Here is a 20503-nt window from a genome sequence, read left to right on the forward strand (position 1 = left end):
GCTGGAGGCAGGGGTGGTGGTTAAGCAGCCTCTTACCACCAACACCCACTAGCAACCTCCCATGACTGCTTTTCAGAATGCCTTTTTAACCCATTACATACTCCAGCTAGCATGGTTCTTTCAAACTCTATGATTCCATGACATAGCTTCTCCAAGAGCACTAATAGTTAACCACTGAACATATCTAAAGCACATTGGCTTCATTGTACAGGTACAAGAAACTGAAAGGGGTATTTAAAGGTCTTGTACCTGTACAACTTGTGATCTGCAAAGCTGAACGGATTCATCTAGGTACTCAGTAAACCTTTTGCTCTGGTTGCTTACCAGGGATGGCAAGCACCTAGGGGTGTTGTCAAGCACCTAGAAGGCCGCAATATTGGGCTGAAGGATTGCATTTGTCTTTGTGGATGACAAATTGTGCATCTCCGTGCTAAAAAGACTCCACAAGATAGGCTCGACTACAGCTTTTGCCTATCAGAAAATAAAAATAACATGGGAATAAAAATCTAATAAATCTAGCTTCTCCAAAAATAACTGGTTGTGGTGTCTGCAATGCCCTGAAGCCTCTTCACAGAAAACTCCCCCTGTCTAAATAGACAAGAAAAACCCCAAGAGAAAATCAAGAAAAAATGGATTTTAATACAATGGACCCTTCCCTGGTATTTACACCAAGTATTTCAGGTCTGCTTAAAATCATGTAGAATTTTGCATGGATACATGCTCCTACCTTTTCTTTTAAGGGGAATGGGGAAAGATGAAAGCTATTCAGTGAGCATTAACTGTAATGCTTTCTGATCTATATGTGCATGGCAAATAAGGTTGCTCTTCCTGGGGTGATGAATAGCATCTCCCTCTAGAAATAGGCTCAATTATTTTAATGAGTGGTTATTACCAGAGCAATTTACTCTTCATCGTAATGATGGCAAAGCCTGACCCTAACAACAGACACATTTAACCACATTCAAACAGAGTCATGCAGAGTCATCTATTCCATACCTAATAGCCTCCACCATGATGCCAACTAGCAATTCATCTGGAATGCTTTTTCCTTTCTTTAATAAGCTCTCTGCTGCTGCACCAAGCTGAGCGCGAATCGAAAGCTGTGGAATTTTATGGGAGAAATTTAAACAAGGAGAGGAAACCTTGGCAATTGTACATTAATTTCATTAGAGGAATAGAAACACACCTATTTGTAACTGAAGTTCTCTAACTTCAATAGAGAGCAAGACATTTGGCCAAGACAGACCAGCCTGATGTCACTGAGGTTATTGCTAAACAACTTAAGGCCAAACTATATCTATTCCTGTGGTTTGCACTTGCATGACTGGTTTTCCTTTTGAAAATAGCTTGTGAGGTGGGGTGGGGGAGCCAAAGCAGAAAAATGGCATGGGGAGGATCTTAGACCCTTTGACTCAGTTTTGATTCCTACTCAGAATTGTTCCTGCCCTGCTCTTTCTATTCCCAGTCGGAAAAAATGTCCCCACTGACTGTATAAATCAGGGGTCAGCAACCTTTTTCAGCAGGGGCTGGTCCACTGTCCCTCAGACCTTGTGGGGGGCCGGACTATATTTTGAAGGGGGAAAAATGAATGAATTCCTATGGCCCACAAATAACCCAGAGTTGCATTTTAAATAAAAGCACACATTCTACTCATGTAAAAACACGCTGATTCCCGGACTGACCGTGGGCCAGATTGAGAAAGCGATTGGGCTGCATCTGGCCCCCAGGCCTTAGGTTGCCTATCCCTGGTATAACTCCATGTTCTCCCAGGCCAGCCACTGACTATCCTCCACAAGAAAGGCTATAAAGACTTCATGTTAAGGCTGGAACTTTGCCTAGGAAATGATAGGTCTTTCATTGCTCTCTGCTTGTTTCCTGGTCCCGAACCATTAGCTCAGCACCCCTGGTTTGGTTCCTACCCCTAGCTCAACTTCTGGCACCCATTCAATGACCATCTCCAGCTCACCTGAAAACAAAAATTATATGAAAACCAAGGGCCAAGCTACATGTGAGGTCAATCACATGCTTTGCCCATGAGTGCAGGACTTTTCTTTTACAAATGGCCCGCACTGGAACCCTGGCTGAGGAGGAGGGTAGACAGGCTTCTACCTTTTGCTCCTCACTGCAGTTCAAATCCAAATCTCCCCATGCCCACTATTTACCTGGGGAGAAGCTCCCATTAGCGTCAATGAAACTGTCAATGGAAACATATGATTACAGCTGGGATCAAAAGTGCTACTTAGGCTGAAATGGCTTGCGATAGCAAAATATAATTGTTTTTCATATTTGAGCAGGAAAACAGCGCATGAGGGATTTTGACATGTAAGTGGGTGGGACAACCCATCTGCCAAGCACATGATGTCACAGAATGACACCATGTGATTGACAGGTGGGTTGTCCTGCTAACCCAAGGGGGTGGGAGCAGATAAAGATCTGGCCCATGAGCCAAAAAAGTTGCCCAGCCCTGACCTGGAGAAATGGACAATTAAAGGATGAGATACGGGTGAGTTCAGATATTCAGAAAACTCTGGGAAAGATTATGGGTTAATTTGCTCTACCAGGGATGCAACGTGAGAACTTGGCACAGAGGTAGCGAACCTGTGGGCATCCCCATTTGGCCTATGAGGCCATTTCTTCCAGGCCACACCCTCCTATCCTGCACCTGATGTCATATATGTGTGGGACAGGTAAAGCCCCTTTCAAAATGCAGGGCACTTTAGAAAAGGCTTCTGAAAACAAATTTATGTGCACTATTGCTGAGCTACAGTCCCCAGCATAGTCAGCAAAACCAAGAAGGGTAGTGGTAAATTGATGGGTGGTTTTTGTTTTGTAAATGAAACACTTGTCAAGACTAAAAAAACTACCGTATTATACGCTCTATAAGACGCACCACACCACAAGACGCACCTAGTTTTTGGAGGAGGAAAACAAGAAAAAAAATATTCTGAATCTCAGAAGCCAGAACAGCAAGAGGGATCACTGCACAGTGAAAGCAGCAATCCTTCTGCCTGTTTGGCTTCTGGGATAGCTGCGCAGCCTGCATTCGCTCCATAAGACGCACACACATTTCCCCTTACTTTTTAGGAGAGAAAAAGTGAGTCTTATAGAGCAAAAAATACAGTAGTTTTATTAGAGAGTGCTTTTTGCAGAGGTATTGCCTCCTGAGGTGTTCACACTCAATCCCACAACTGAGTAAACAGAATTTGCAGGGATTTGTAGTACCTCAAAAACCTGCAGGGGGACAAATGAATGAGCCAAAACAAATTGTGTGTACACCACAGGCAATTTCTTTGCTCCCCATTTCTCCAACAAGATTGAAGTAGTTAATGCTGTAATAAAACACAGCATAAAACAAACATACTACTCCAAAAAAGCCCCACTCCAGATTCAAATGAATACTGTAAATAAACAACACCTGATCATTCAACAAATTCCAGCAGCACAAATGTAACACAGAAGTGAGCCAGCAAAAATATAAAGTCATGGATTTGCCAGGCTCAACCTTGTTATCTATATAGAAAGGAATTTTTTAATTAAAAAAAATCAAGTGCATACTTTGGATAGGTCATCCTCAACATCACTCATCTTCTCTTGTTCAATCATTTGAACGGAAGGTGGTTGTTCCACAGGTTCTAGGAACAGCAAAATGAGTACAATTTTTAGATGACATTTATAGTATTAGCAATAGTCGATCAAACAAGTATTCACTGTGCTAGAACCTTACAATAGCCATGGGAAAAGGTCCTTTCAATAATTTTGCCAACAAAATCAATCCATTTCTCCAAAGTATGCTATAAAACCAAAGCCTTCTTCTGCATGACCTTATCTTCCAGCAATTAATGTGGAATTGACGCCTATTTGCAGTTTGGGGCAGTCCCTCATAATCACCTTTGATACTTTGGTAAAAAGGAAATTAATAAATCATTTGAATAAAGCAGCTAAAATTCCGAGCCCCACAAATATTTTGCTTTTTGTGGAAGTGTGATGTTCTGGAGTGAGAATCCTCTCCAACCTACTCCATTGTCCTGAGCGAGGTGTTTTGTAATATGGCTGCTGGTGTAAATGGTACACTTTTCCTCTTCACCTCACAAGTCTGTCCTTATGTGATGACTCATTATAAGCTACCCTAACTATTTTACAATCTTTCTTTCGTTTTACTTTTACGCCTGGGGTACTGCATTACTGAGTTACTGCATCATTGGTACAGCCTCTTTCCTTCCCTCGGGCAGCAGAATGTTTTGGTTGGTCCTGCGACAACCACACTGGAAGATAACCCACTTTGGAAGCCTGAAGAACTGGGTGGCCAGTTGCATCAGGAAAGCTCACACATTCCTGCTCAAGACCCTCCACAATCACTGCCAGTTGAAGCCCAAACCCGAAGGTACAATGTAAGTCTGGCAGCATGGGACATTGCATCTATGGGTCGCAGAAGGAAGATCCACAAACATAGCCAGGTAAGCTACAAAAACGGCGACTTGCTGCCTAGCAGTTCCAGTTAATGGCTGGACAGCTCCCTGCTGTTTTGCCATGCTGCTGGACAGCTCCACAAACTCAGAAGAAAAGCAGGGAATCTAAGCCACATAGCTGCTATTTTTCCCCCTGCTTGTACGTTTTGCTGTTCCCTTTTTGCCATGTACTGACAAACAACCCCTGTCAGCATGCCCATTGCAATGGGTCTGGCACCTGTAATTCATCATAAACTATGCCCACTCAGATGTACTCTAGGGAGTTCCCAGTTCTACTCTTTTTCTTCGTTCTGCCCTGTGCCCCAGATGCTAGAGAAAGGGTAGTGGGCCCTGGGGGGTGCCTGTCTGCCACACTGCAGGCTCAGTCAGTTGACAGTTATTGTCTCTTCCCAGGGAGCCTGGGATTTGCAGTTCCTTGAAGAGCTGATGCTATAACTCTCAAACTGAGAGCTTTTCTCAGCACCTTTCAAACCACATTACAAGAATTCTTACTGGGAAGCCGTCAGAAATAATTAACAGTGGTATATAATCAACAAGAAAAGATATTGATGGTGGGAATATACACACCAAATGATAAAAAGGCAGACTTCTATCAAAAATTGGAAGATAAATTATTAAATTATAGTGATGAAAAAGTTATAATAATGGGAGACCTAAACGGAGTCATCTCGCTACCATTCTAGGTAGTCTTTTGTCCACTCAGAATGGTGGCATTCTAGGTAGGGTTTTTTTCACCCATGTTGCATGTTATTTCCACTGTAAACTGGCATTGATTATTTACTACAGTTAATTGTTCTTTGTTATTTGTTTATGTTGTAAATAAATTTAATAAAAAGACTACCTAGAATGTCATGGAGAAATGGATTGGGAAGTCCGGGGATGCTGGATAATAATACTGTATGATGCATATATAAGTTGTAAAAATGCATGATAATAATAATAATAATAATAATAATAATAATACATGCAACAGCTCTGCACCAAAAGGGTTGTTGCAAAGGCAGAACTCTAAAAGGAACAGGAATTGTTGCAAAATCTCTTGTCAGGAGTTGCAGCAACTGCTAGAGGCAAGGAAACAGTTCGAAAGGCAAGGACATTATTTTTTTGTGATCAACAAACCAGAAATAAGACAAAAATATGAAACCTTGCAAAGCACTGTAATGTTAAGTACAGAGCAAAATATAAGGCAAGCTTGTGTGTTTTTTTGCCATCTGACTTTCAGTGAGATTTAACAATGATTTAAATCTTAATGGAGATTTTTATTTTTACCTTTACCTTCATCGACCTCAGGTGTCTCATCGACTTTCACATCCTGTAGTAAGTCATATGCTAATGTTATTGAAGCCCTGGAAGCTGCCTTCAGGACCTTTTTGATAAAACAAGCAAACTCTCCATTAGCTTTTTATTTTCTTATTGTGACACAGGAATAGGTATTTTTTGGGGGGGTGATTAAAAGGAATAAATAAATAAATTTAATATAATACTCTAAACCAGACTTTCTCAACCATGGGTCCCCAGATGTTGTTGAACTAGAACTCCCATCATCCCTAGTGAGAAGGGCCAGCAGTCAGGGATGATGGGAGTTGTAGTCCAACAACATCTGGGGATCCAATGTTGAGAAAGGCTGCTCTAAACAGGAGGCACAAATAGATAACTGAAAGCACCAGACTTCAAGAACTTACGTGGAGCCCCTCTTTAGATTACCGCATACATTATTTCACTTACTTCAAAATGTGGCCTCTGTCCCAAAGCCCTGCCCCGACAACACCACTGATTCCACAAACACAACAAGAGACCTGCCAGATCAGATCAAAATTCCATCTTGTGCAGCAATTGGCTTCCCACACTGGCCAGAGAGACGAAGCTCACAAGCAGGGCACAAAGGAAGCAGACCTCCCCTGTTATTTGTCCTGAGCATCAAACATGTTGTCTCTGGGCATAATTGCCATGACTAAGAGCTGCCTATAGAACTGACTTCCAAGAATTTGCCTCATTCCGTTACAAAGCAGCACAATCCTAACTATATGTGCTCAGAAGTATCAGTCCTGTTGAAACCAAACGGGGCTCACTCCCACCTAAGTGGAGTTAGGCTTCAATCCTAAATTGGTGACCAGCAACAAGCACTGTTCTGTTCCATTCCATACATTATGTGTTGTGTGAAAAACCACTTCGTTTTGGATATCCTGAAGCTTCTATTTATCAGTATCACAGGGTGACCATCAGTCCCGGCATAAGGAGACAAATGTCTCTAGGTGCTGTTTTTAATTCTATAAATCTCCACCGTGTCCTGCTTTGCTTGTCTGATAATCTTCAGCTTTGCTGCATATTGAAGGTACTGCAAACTCCATCTTAGTTTTGGTTGTCCTTTTCTGTTGGAGTTTCTGCCCTTTATTTCTACATTTCCAGCTCTCGGGTGGTAAGGGCTGTTCGACGGTGGAACGGACTACTTCAGAAGGTGGTGGACTTGGCCATTTAGATGCTCATCCATCAGAGATTCTTAAGCAGCAATTCCTGCACTGCAGAGGGTTGGACTGGATGACCCTTGGGGTCTCTTCCAGTTCTACAATCATATGATTCTATGAATAACTTTCTTGCGTTGAGAACTACATACAGAATTATTGTACGGAGGATTCAAAACAGGACCACATGATAGATTTCTATTGCAAAAGGCCATTTAGCCTCAGAAGGAAAGGAATTACAAATAATTTTGCAGAAGCAAGTGAATGAGAATCCCTCTCTATATCCCCAGAGAAACCAGGCAGTTCCCGCCTATCATGCTCCCATTATATAGATGGAAGCTGACCATTAGTCATAGTGCAGAGGTTGCTGGTCAGACAGAACTACTGGATCCTTTTCTACAACATCCCTTGGTTTAGTGACATATGTGAACAAGAAGGGACCAAAGATCTGTATGGTTGTTAGAAATGTGCTTTAATTCCAGGAAGTTGTTTGCTTCTCTGCATGATTAAGTTACTTAATAGCGGTTGCCATTAAATTTATTCTGTGTCTGATTATAGCTATTTGGTTTTACTGAATTCTGGTGTTGTATTTGATTGTATAGTATTGGTGTGTGAGCACACATGGGTGGGTGGGTTTTTATATTTTTATTGCTCAGTGAATCACCCAGAAAAATAAGTTTATGAGGGGGAGTAATAAATTTAAGAAGCAAATAAATAATAGATACTGCCACCATGCATTAAAGTCACCTGAACCCATGTGCCCTGCTATATATCCCATCATCCCTGACCATAGGTGATGCTGGCTAAGGCTGATGGGAGTAGGAGTGCAAAAACATCTGAAGGGTCAGAAATTCCTTATCTCTGCCTTAGAGAGCCATATGCTAACTTTCCACCTCCTCCTGAGAATTGAATGGTGCCACTACAGACTGATATAGCAAACACCCTTTTGGAAGAAGCACTAATTCAATTAGGCAGCAGTTTATTGCTCCACAACAAATAAAGACTTACTTCAATCTGATTCCTAGTAGGCACTTCTGATTCAGCTTGAAGAGGACTAAAATCATTTCCTGGCTCATTCTCATTGGCGGCCCGGATTGCCTCTGTGATCAATTTATCAATTGACATCACCTGGATATTGCAAACTGACACAGAGAGAACCCAGCTGATATAGGCTTAGATTTTAGAACACCAGAAGAGAATACTAGTGAATAAGGACACCAGAGAATTCTGATGCAGACAGAGAAGGAAGCAGTCTGTGGTCAGGTATGGAAATCAGTCAAGCAAATACAATCAGGATTTTTCATCGAAGGATATGCAATCAATGAACCCTTTTAAACACAGTTTTGACATTTCCTTTATAGTGAAATGAATGTAAGCTACATAAATAGTTACATAAGTTAGGTGACTCATTTTAGATAGCGGACAACAAGACAGATAACATAGCATTTGGTGGAAAGAATGGAAACAGTGCAGGTTGTGATGAATACAGGCCAGAATAGAAACACCTGCTTTCTTACATCCATACTATTCAACAGTATCACATGAATTCTGTGTGGTTTTATCAAAAGCAGCACAGAGATTCTCTTAAGGAATCCTCACTTGCTCCTGATGAAGACATTCTTGACCACTGTGTTCTAAGTTATTCTCCATTGATGGACCTGAACCTATAAACATACCATGGGGAGTTGTAGAGCACATGCTTTGAATGACCAAGGTCTCAGATATAAACCTTGGCCTCTCTTGCCATTTTAATGTCAGGGTGCTGGGGAAATACAAAACCCCTTCCTTAGAGAGCTACTGCCAGTACAGATGAAACAAGAAAAAGATAAACCAGAGGTCTGGTTCAGTATAAGGCAGCTGTGGAGACCCAGAACATAGATCTTCAGTTCATAAGCGACTGTTGGGATAATGCACTATTAGGAAATTCGAAGCACATCTGCATGTCATGATAATAAGTCACAAATCGTGGCTTACCATGCATGAACAAATTACTTCCACTCTGAGCTGCCCTGCTCCTCCTGGCTCATGCTGGGTGGAAACTAGGGAGAGACAAATCTGGCAGCTTTGGTTTCTTCCCATTTCCTATTTCCCCCATCTTAAATTCAGTTCTCAACATTAGTGTGTGATTTTCTTTTTTGCTGAAGTCCTCATGAAAATTCACCACTATTTTACTGTGAATTTCTCTTAATACACCCATTTTTTGTATGAGCTTTTGCCTACTATACACATTTTTGCGAAGCAGTGCCTCCTAATCAAATGCATTTTTGTATGTTAATTTCACTAAATCTTGTACGTATATATTCATTTCTTGGCTGGCGAAGCCAAGCAAAATCTGGAGAAGTGCAAATTTCAAAGGATGGCTGTGTTTCAATATGCACATTGTTTCAGAAAATACAAATTGTGTAGGTTTGCCTCTAAATGCAAACTGAATATCATTTCTCCCATATCCCGAGTGAAAACCAACCCCAAACTAGGAATAATTGTTTGCTTTGCTCCCAAGGAACTGTGGTATACAGTCAAGATTTGTTTTTGACTTACTGATTATGCTTCATTAGAACAAAACCAACCATGAGCCCTGGTTTGGACATCATGCTAAGCCACAGATTATGGCTTGCTTCTCCCCAAAGTGAGCAGGGAGGAGCAAAACAGCCCAGCCCTTTCATATGCAAACTGGATTTGGGAGTAATAGTAGTTTCATTTGTCTCATCAATGACTTAATTCTGCTCTTTTTAGTGGCTCCTAAAGGGACGCAGGTGGCGCTGTGGGTTAAACCACAGAGCCTAGGACTTGCTGATCAGAAGGTCGGCAGTTCGAATCCCTGCGACGGGGTGAGCTCCCGTTGCTCAGTCCCTGCTCCTGCCAACCTAGCAGTTCGAAAGCATGTCAAAGTGCAAGTAGATAAATAGGTACCGCTCCAGCGGGAAGGTAAATGGCGTTTCCGTGCGCTGCTCTGGTTCGCCAGAAGCAGCTTAGTCATGCTGGCCACATGACCCAGAAGCTGTACGCCAGCTCCCTCAGCCAATAAAGTGAGATGAGCGCCACAACCCCAGAGTCGGCCACGACTGGACCTAATGGTCAGGGGTCCCTTTACCTTTAAGTGCAGTTAACTTTCCTTGGACTGTGCTTACCAAGTCAAATTATGCTTTACTGTATCTCATTAATTTTTGCTGGGAGTTCAGTTGGCCACAAAGAAAGCATGAACACAAAAATGAATCAAGCCAGTAAGTAGGAAGAAGGATGTGGAGGAAGCAACAGCCCTACCTTCTTCCAAGAACTTTAAGCAGGTGCTTTTCCCACTGAAGTGCTTTCCCAAAATGCACCCCTTGATAGGAAATGGGGACAATACAGGTGGCGGTGGTTCCGGCTCCGGAGGATAGAAGAGTCCCAACAGTCTATGAATGATATAGCCCAGTATTGGGTTACCCGGTGGAGGTTTATTTGCTCTGATATCTTCAGGTGGGTACCACTCCTCAATCATTTTCTGTAACAAGACAAATTACAAAATAAAACCCTGCACATTTTCCATCCAGTGCTGCAGTAAAAGAAAAAAGTGGGGTACCAATTAAGATTGCAATTCTAGACACACCTATGTGGAAATGAATCCCAATGAACCAGAGATAACTTCCATCTGAGTAAATATATACAAGCTGGGGCTGATAAAGTTTCAGAGGTCTCTCTATACGCAAATCATCATGATGGTTTACAGCAATCCATGGCTAACCTGTAGCCTCCTCCAGTGGGAGTGATAGCAACTTTGTGGTGTGCAGGTAGGTAACACAGATTACAGAAAAATTGGGAATGGAGGATTTAACCCTTCACTCCCCATTGTTCCCTCCTTAATCAAATTAACACAAACCTTGACAGAAACATAGTTCTTTGAATAAGTCTGCAAAGAAAAATTTGGAGATCTAGTCACAGAATTTCTGCCTCATGTGTTCTTGACCCTCAGGCTATTAAAAATGTGGTCCTGCAACTAGATATTGAAATCACGTGCCTGATTCTCTTCCTGTTAGAGTTACTAGCACACACACACACACACACAATACAGGCAACAGCTAAATAGTTCTATGCTTTGGTCTCTAAAACCCAAGTGATGCCTCTGACGTATGATTGTCTAACAATCTATTTTAATTGTAACTCCTTTTGAAGGATGAACTACATGTACTCAGACATACTAGATGGTGAATATGAAGTTACTGTTTCCTACATCTAAACTGATGAAGATTCAAAACGAATACAGTTTTTGATTTCAACAAGCATAAGAAAGCAAATGACTTTACAATCCAAAACCACATTTCAGGGGGTGAACATGAGATAAAGTAAAAAGCCTACTTCATCAAATGTATAAAGTGTTGTCCTAAGCCGGCAGGCATATATGCACATGCATGTGGTGGAGGGAAATGCAAGCAGTGAAGTCAGTAGAAATGAATGAAAAATATCGATTATTTCCTTTCCCCTCTGAATTTACCGATTTTTTCTTTCTTTCTGCATCCAGACACACATCTACATAGCTAACAACTTAAGATACTAGTTCATGCATTTATTGAAGCAGACTCTAATCCAAGGGTAGTCAATGTGGTGCTCTACTGATGTTTTTGGATTACATATCCCATCATCCCTGACCATTGGCCACAATATCTAGGCAGATTAAAGTTGGCTTTAATAATATCTGGAGAGCACCATGTTGGCCATCTCAACCATGATAGCTTATGCTATAATAATTGTTACTTTCCCTCCTGGAACAGACTAACATGGCCACCCCTCTGGAAATGGGGGGGGGGGGCGGGACACGGAGGGTGAGCTCTCTACCATAACTTCAAGAGACACGTTGACAGTATCTTGCTTTTCAGCTCCCTTAGAAGGGTTATTTTACTAAACTATATACACAGGCTAAAAGGCCCCACTTTCAGTTATCATACCTGACCAGTTCATCCATAACATTTCTGATTCTCCAAACCATTGTTTGCCTAAAACAACAAACTATAATGTTGTGCTTTCCCTTCAAGCCAGGATTGGAAACCAGCTTCAAACTGTAGTTTCTAATAGTGATTTGATAGGCAAATTTAAAACCATAGTTTGCTGGTTCTAAAGAAAAGGCGAACTGTATTTTACCCAAAACAGGAGTAACTATTTGACTTTGAGTATATGGAAAGAAGAGGGGGGAGTATGAGGAAAGAGAGTCCTCTTCATAGCCTACTTCCCCCCACTGTGTGCTGATGTTGCTTTAAACCTGGCTTGTATTAAGCCAGAATGCATCTCAACTGGGAAACTCTACCTTAATGTCAGTTAACAAATCAAAGTAACACCCTATTTTCTTGGCTGTTAGCCTACGTTATGCCATAATCCCAGGTTTGGATGTAACTGGGAATTTTGGCTGAATACAAGCCAGGATCTTTGTGGCAAAGCTGGTGCACAACAGCCGGAGAAGGAGGAAGAGTGTGCGGAGAAGCATATCAACCAGCACTGAGTCACCGTTTCCTGGTTGAGATGACATGGAGATCTTCCACACTGGGCCATTATCTTGTCCATATTGTACAACTCTGTGGTTTCTTCTTCGGCACACATCAGAGTTGTAGCTTGCCTTATCATCACCTGAGAAAGCCACTTACTTTCTCAAAGCAATTCAAGGCAAGGTTTTAGATAAGTGAACTCACCGCTTATCTCCTCGGCTGAGACCGGGGAAGGAGAAGAGCTATTGGAGACAGAGGATGATGGAAAGGAGCATCTGGGGGAGGCAGACCAGGGTGTGTTTTCATAGGACATCTCCTCTGCTCCCAGTTTGTGCCTAAGTACACAACTGGAAGCATGGGAACCTATATTTCAGAGGTGAAATATGCTATAATGTGGAATGGGTTCTCCCCATATCCAGATCACACGCTTTCATGAAACTCTACAACTGGTGAGCAGTCCATACCTACTTCCATCTGTCATACAAAGAAGCAATGAGACATTGTTGACTGTGCCCTGTCACTGTGGAGTTTGCATGTCTCAAGGGCGTTGAATGGAACTCCCCCAAAATTCTAAAAAAGGAGGTATTTCCATTCAGAGCAGCTGCCCAAGCTGAAAGAATGGAACAAGCACATCTACCTTGGAAACAAAGAATCAATAAAAAGGATAGCAGAGCTGCCATAAAGTGCCTAAGAGCTCCAAGACTGAACTACATCAGGGATGGGGAACGTGTGAGCTTCCAGATGTTGCTGGACTCCATCTCTCATCCGTCCCAGAAAGCATGGCCAATGGACAGAGATAGTATTTGTAGACCCACGAACATCTGGAGGGCCAAGGTTTCCCATCCCTGATCTACAGCATTCCAAGGTCTAGGGTGATGAGGTGGAGAGGAAAAGTCAAGAGCTGTGTTGGAGGTGACAGCTGGTCTGTGTCCAATATGCTACCCTTAACTGTAGACTAAATGGACCACTGGCCTGACTATGTAAAACGAGATTTATATACATCTTAGTGAAATAACTGCATAAAACAGCAAAAAATAACACAGCCATCAGGGCCATCCTGCAGTTTAGGAGCTTAAGCAAAATAACAAATCGGGGCAGTAGGCCTGTAGAAACTAGTTGCTGGGGAACATAAATAGGAGATTGCTCTTGCAGGCATATCCAGTGTGTGCTTCCTGCAGAAATTCTGGTTGTCCACTATGGAAACGGAATGCTAAATGGGCCTTTGGATTGATCCATCCAGCAGGGCTTCTCTTACGTTACATTATGAAACTGCTTTTGGAGAAAAAGATGTAACTGAATACAAAATTTAAAGCACAGCAAAAACTAAAATAGCAGCACTAAAAAAATATAATCAAGTTTAAATAGCAATTTAAGACCATAATTTTTTCTTTTAAAACTGCAGATTAATTAGGCACCAGGTCTGAGTGCCTTTTGCAGTCTTTCTTCTTCAGATCTGGTCACTAAAATTTGGCTCCACAACTCTATTTTTAAGCATAGAGTCTGTGGTATCAAGATTACGCATGGCACAAAACCACACTTTTATTTCAGCAGAACACTCTATTTGATAAGGGCTGTAAACACATTCTGTGATGTACAGCATAGCTGTACAACAGGACAAAAACTAAGTTATTGACCCAGTGTAACTTAGAATTTTCTGTGTTAAGGAGCAGCAGTTCTCTGTGACTTCAGACTGGAGTCTTCCCCACCCGGAGATGCCAGAGGTAGAATCTAGAACCTTTGCCATGCAAAGCACGAACTCTTCCAATGAGCTGCAGTCCTCCAGTTACAGGAAGAGTTGTTGGACTTCAACTTCCATCAGTCCCAGACGGTTTGGCCAATAGCCAGGGATGATGGTAGTTGTAGTCAAACAACACCAAGAGGGCCACAGGTTCCCCATCTCTCCCTCAATAGACACTTGGAGAAACATCTTTGAATACAAGAGAGGTTTCACAGTGGAACCAGCTATCTAGAGGGGTGGTTGGCTCTCCCCCACTGGAGATCTTTAAGCAGAGATTGTTGAGGATGCTCAAACCCTGGGGTTTCTTGCACCAATAAGGGGCTTGGTCTCTAGCCCAGCTCTATGTGTAGTATTCAACTAAGTTTTACTCAAAGTAGACTGATTAGGCTGAACTTAGTTGTGTTCAGTAATTTCAATGGGTCTGCTATGAGTAAAACTTAGCTCAATTGCCACCTTATGATTCTATGACCATAGTGTACTGGTATCATAAAGAATGAGCTTAAATCTACAAGCCAAACACATTTAAAATATTCTGTGGGTCAATTTAATGATAGCCAACACTACTGTGGTGTTGATGTTAAGTGAAGAGAACAGTCTTTGTTCTTCAAAGGAAATCCCTGTTCAAATATACAACCTATTATGAACAACAACTTTCACTTACAGGTGTTAAAACCTAAAAAAAAGAACTAACATGCTTTGTGTTGTTGAGGCAGCCACCAAACTCCTAATGAAGACTTACTACTTAGTAGAAAATAAAATGTACCAAAATAAATTGGTTCAGGATGTGGGCACAAAGAGAACGTATAAATGTGGTATTAGTTTCCCAAGCAAGATTTTAAAAAAACTCTATCACACACAAAGACTATTTGCAAAGATGGTACTGCATAGACTCAAATAAGCTAGTAGATCCAAACCCAGAAAAAAAAGATTATTTTCTCCCTCAATGCAGCCAAATTGATAACAATGGCATTTGGAGAGTGACTGTATTTTGAAAAAAATTGTATCATAAGATACATATATTCAGAGTTCAATTATATAATCATAGTCCGCTTTTGAAACTAAGGAGAGAAAGAAACATTATGTACTTAGCTATAATTTCTCTTCTTAAGATTCCTGCATGGAGATGATAATGATAAAAGCTCTTTCTCAGAATTGCCTTATATAAAAAGTAATGATATTGAAATAAGCTGATCTCAAAATACCAGGAATCTGACTAGAAAAAACTAATCCACCTTTTTATCAGATACCAATTCTGTTGCATGAAATAAGACTACTCATTCTGTGACAGACGTGGCGTTTATTTCACATTAGATTTTGTGGACTCCTTTATGTTACATTTTCTAGCACAGTGGAATGTACTACAATTTAACTCCTGCTGAAATAACAGCTATGTAACTCATTTCTCATAAATGTGTGGTGATCCTGCATATTGAGGTTACTGCATTTGTGTGTCAAACAGCAAAACAGTTGATGACAGCACAGCCTTCCAAAATGGCAACAATTCAAAGTATCGCCTAGTCCCAGAAAGACAGATTATTTAGTACATTTAACTACGTGGGCTAAACTAGTATAAACTATTATATGAAATCTATGCAGCATCATGGACAAAAGGTGGCAGTCATGAGCAATGATTTTAACGAGCTGCATTTTCTTCCACTAGGCCATGTCAGTTGGGAGTACCTTATATTCATCATAATCTTTTTCATCTAGTAAATTCATTTTGTCCAGTTCTACTAATTGTCCTGGAGTTGGTTCCTCTGGCAAAGGCATTTCAATCTCAGCTTGCTCATAAATCGGTTTTCCTTTTAAGAACAGCTCTTTCCAGTCACGCATCAGCTTTATTGGGATTAAGCTGAGGAAATCAAGCAAATATATACATATATATATTAATAAATCTGTGGTTAGATCGATTAAAGCATGTTTTCTAAGAATTACATGGATCAATAGCAACATCAAATAGGCAACGCAAAGAAAGAATAAATTAAAACATGAACTACAGTGCCGTCGCCATATTGGGAAGCTCTGTCGGAGGACTTAAGTCTGAGAGGAGAAACAGAGAAATAGAGCTGCTTTTATATCGTGGGTGAAACCCCTCAGAGGGATTTAAGAACGAGAGATCTGTAATAAATGATGGAAAGAGCGATGTTATCTATGAAGGCGATGATATATGGAAACCATCTCGATTTGAGGATTGGAAGAACGGAAAAATTCACACAGGATTATTATTATTGGTGTTTATCGGCTTAAGCAGACTATCAGAAGAGATCATAAAGAAAAAAGAGAAAATATATGAACAAGATGTGATGTGGAAACAGCAAGATAAGACTGGATAGAATTATGAACTCTGTTTGGACTGATTTGGTCTGATTTGGACATTAATGCAGTAGCAAGAAGATGATCAGAATCCCCCTTCGGATCTTGAAAAATGGGTCCCCCCAACAAAATTTAAAATTCGGCTTTGTAATTTGGAATTTATGTGATATGATTTAATTTGATGTGATTGGCCGGTTAATAAAAATTATTAGAAGAACAAACAAACATGAACTACAGTGGTACCTTGGGTTAAGTACTTAATTCGTTCCGGAGGTCCGTTCTTAACCTGAAACTGTTCTTAACCTGAAGCACCACTTTAGCTAATAGGGCCTCCCACTGCCGCCACCGCGCAATTTCTGTTCTCATCCTGAAGCAAAGTTCTTAACCCAAGGTACTATTTCTGGGTTAGCAGAGTCTGTAACCTGAAGCGTATGTAACCTGAAGCGTATGTAACTTGAGGTACCACTGTACTCTGAAAAGAACAGAATTCAACGTGGTTCCCATGTATTACCAAGCCAAAGTGAGTAAGCATAGGCATGCATTGGCACACTTCACTCCTCCTTTAGTTTTCCTGCTGCCAATGCTTCCTGGAGCTGAGCCATGCTTTGGCTTAGCATTACATGTGAATCTAGGGCTCATGGTCTGCCTTTCACGGACAAACCATGAGTGGCAGCAAGCCAAGAACAAACCTTGACTGTAGCTCATGGTTTGTCTGGAGCAAGACAAACCACAAGCCCAGGTTTAGATGTTATGATAAACTAAACCCAAGTGTTCTCTGTGGCTAGGAATGCTTCTTACCACTTCTGTCTGGTTTGCCAGTTCCTAGAAAGGAGTAGCTCATGTGTTGATAACCTAGAGGCTGGATTACTACAAAAAGGCTCTATGTGGGGCTGCCCTTGGGCTTGGTTTGGAAGCTCTGGTTGGTGCGGAATGAAGAAGCAAAAGTGCTGATGGGGGAACGTGGCTGACGACATGAGACACCATTGTAGAAAACATCTGCACTGGCCCAACTGAGGCCAAGCAAGATTCAACGACTTGCATTAAGGATTTTTAATTAATTTAAGCCCTGAACAACTTAGGGTCTCTAACAGACTGCACGTACCATTATATCCCACCTTGATCACTGAGATCATCTGCAGGAGCGTCATTCAATATCCCCCAAATTGGTGAGACTCATTTGACAGCAACAAGAAACTGAGCTTCTAGTGTCATTGGCCTAGTCTTCTGGAAGACTCTGCCAATAAAGTTTCAGCAGGGACCTTCTGTTTAAACTTTAAAGCACCTGTTGAAAACTTTCCTATGCTGCCATTCTTACACTGACAATGAACATACTAACCTTCTGCAAAAGCTGATTTTAAAATGTGTATATGGTTTTTATTGCACGGTTCAATGTGTGTTTGCGGTAAACCTCTGTGATATGTACATTTTTTAAATAAATTAATTAATAGGAGATAAACTTGCAAAATGGCTTTCTCGTTACATCCAAACTATTATGAGAAACATGAACTGCATAACAAAGAAAGAGCAAATCACAAAGTTACAAATATACTGGTTTCTTACATAATTAAATGTACAGGATTTTTTTTCTTTTAAAAAAATTAAATGACTAATGATATCACCTAGGTCAATGATGGAGAATCTGTAGCCCTCCAGATGTTGCTGGACTACAACTCCCATCTGCCCCAGTCAGCTTGGCCAATGGTGAGGGATGATGGGAGATGAAGTCCAAAAGGATCTGGAGGGCCACCCATCCTGAATCAGTAAGTGTTTGGACTTGGTTGCAGATTGTTCTGCCTGTGGCGTCTTGGCTGCTTTACTGTCCAAACTCTTGGGGCTCCTAATGAAGAACAATCTATTTCTGCAGCTTTGGAATGAGTGTCGAACATTTACTTTCCCCAGTTCAGTGGGGGTAAACCAAGCCAAGTCCCGCCAGAATAAAACAACTTACTTGTTTGTCAGCGTTCGATATTCTCCTATTTTAGTTGATAAGTCAATGATTTGCTCAACCACTTCCCAACAAATTGAATAGTGCTTCTTACAGCGATCTTCAGCTCTTTTGGCAGCAAGCATTGCATGAAGCTGTTTTTCTTTCAGGGCCTGTTCCTCCTGCTCAATTTTCTCTTGCTTTGCAAGAGCCTAAAAGGAGTTGGACAAAAAAAGTAAGAAGAATGTCATCCAAATTTCATGATCCCTGGCCACAGTCCAAAATCCATGTGATCTCACGTGACTTCCTTCCACTGCAAACGTTTCCTCTCTTAATGCCTGATTAGAGGAGTGCTGCAGAATTTCAGTGGCTGTGGGTCTGAGCTTACTTTATCACTGTGAGATGGCCAAGAGTGGTGTGGTGCATTAGTGACTAGCATAGTGGGGCCGGATTGCTGACCTGTTTTCCCAACACTGCACATTGCTGCTAATTACTGTTAGGGGAAAGGGGAGGGGCAAGCCAATAGGGAGCTCAGGGGGAAGCCTGGGCTGTTTGTTTGCCTGCACAGTGATGACTAGAAGCCAACACATACAAACATAGCACTGCTATGTGCACTCTGTAAATTAGCTGTAACCTCTACATGGGACAAATCTCCACCTGGCAGCACAAGATGAATGCATTCACACCCACAATGCACACCATTCTCAGCACTTTCAAGCTGCATTAGAATGCAACCAAACCTAACACTTAGTATGCATATATGCTACAACAGCTCCTGCTTGTCAAAAAGATAAATAAAAGGCTTTGCTGTATTATTATTATTATTATTATTATTATTATTATTATTATTATTATTATTATTATTTTGTTCTGGCCTTGCATCCTCTAATTCTGGCAGCAGGCTAAGAAAATAATGTTCTGGCCAGGCTTACAAAGTTGCTTCCCAGCCTAAGGGAAACTGGTATATTGGAGGAGTTGATAACCTTCCGCTTCCACCAAACACTAAGATTCAGCCATTTTTTGTGTCCTTCTATTCTGCTGATTACGTGGGTTTCTTTGGCAACAAGTTGGAGCCCTTTAACCATATACCTCCAAAGCATCTTGAAGGCAAATTCAAGTCGGAATAAATGCAATTGTGAATGTAAGAGACAAGACAGACCAAGAGCTTTCTTTTTTTAAAAAAAGAAGATGATGATGGAAGAGAAAATAATGAATGTTTACCTCCTCTCTGTCAAGAGCTTCTTGGAATTCTTTGAGCCGTCTCTCTTCAAACTGCTTTTCTCTGTAAATCCTGTTCTGCCACATCACTTCTTTCTCGTGCCGCACGTGCAGCAGTTGCACAGCGATCCTCCGCTCTTGCTGGGATTGTCTCATTAGCCGGTTGATGAGCTGCTCTTCTCTATATGCCTCCTGAAATAAAATTAAAAGACAACCTACGATAGTATGCTTAACTACTTCCACCCCTTGCTATGTATGAAAAAAGCAAAAGAAGAAACTGAAAATCCATGGTAGGGCCTAAATTCACTTACTTGCGAGTAAACTCAATTGGGACCTGCTTCCAAGTAATCATGCATAACTTTGCACTGCACATTAGATTACCCCCTGCTAAGTGCTAAGCAGGAGCCCCTGCATGTAGTCTGAAAACTGCTGCAACTGCTGCCCTTTGAAGCTTCAGCATCATGTCCGCTTTTTCTTGCTACCATTTTGCTTAATATTAAGCCTGATGAGGAGCTCTGAAGAACAAGAAGGCTTGTCTGCAGTTTTGGTTGGACTCCATAAAAACTATGCTTCCCAGCCAAAGGAATACACACAGCAGGAAGTTAACTCTTTATTGTCAAATATAACGTTGCTTCTACAGCTCTGGATGCTTACACACACTATTCCCAGGTTTGCGCTCTATGGAGCAGTTGCAGCAACAGGGGGCCAGTCCCCATCCACCAGCTTATGTATCTTCCCCCAACAGGCTGTGCGCAAGCAGCCAGAGACTATGCCTATGTGCAAACTTCCTCTGCTCATCCCTTTTCAATCCCCTCCTGGTTCTGGGAGACAGTGGAGCAGGAGAGGGTGGGGAAGCACCTGGCCCTTCACTTGCCTGGCCTGCCTCTCCCTTCTCTTCTGATGCATCCTGTGCTCCACCCTGCAGCTCTGAAGCT

General features: G+C 41.5%; 1 protein-coding gene across 4 annotated transcripts in view; it reads right to left on the reverse strand.

Moving 5' to 3' along the window:
• Positions 1-20503, reverse strand: part of SPEF2 (sperm flagellar 2) — a 98159-nt gene that overhangs the window by 61198 nt on the left and 16458 nt on the right. For 3 of the 4 annotated variants that reach the window (XM_081212606.1, XM_081212605.1, XM_081212603.1), the window contains exons 8-15: positions 19572-19760; positions 18375-18562; positions 15794-15965; positions 10187-10406; positions 7934-8067; positions 5736-5832; positions 3556-3632; positions 997-1100 (exon numbers count right to left, since the gene is read on the reverse strand). In XM_081212606.1, coding sequence (XP_081068732.1) covers positions 997-1100; positions 3556-3632; positions 5736-5832; positions 7934-8067; positions 10187-10406; positions 15794-15965; positions 18375-18562; positions 19572-19760 — 1181 coding nt within the window. The remainder of the gene's footprint in view (positions 1-996; positions 1101-3555; positions 3633-5735; positions 5833-7933; positions 8068-10186; positions 10407-15793; positions 15966-18374; positions 18563-19571; positions 19761-20503) is intronic. The other variant, XM_081212604.1, reaches the window with a different exon arrangement.

This window comes from Podarcis bocagei (assembly GCF_964188305.1).
Source record: "Podarcis bocagei genome assembly, chromosome: 11".
Taxonomy (NCBI): Eukaryota; Metazoa; Chordata; class Lepidosauria; order Squamata; family Lacertidae; genus Podarcis; species Podarcis bocagei.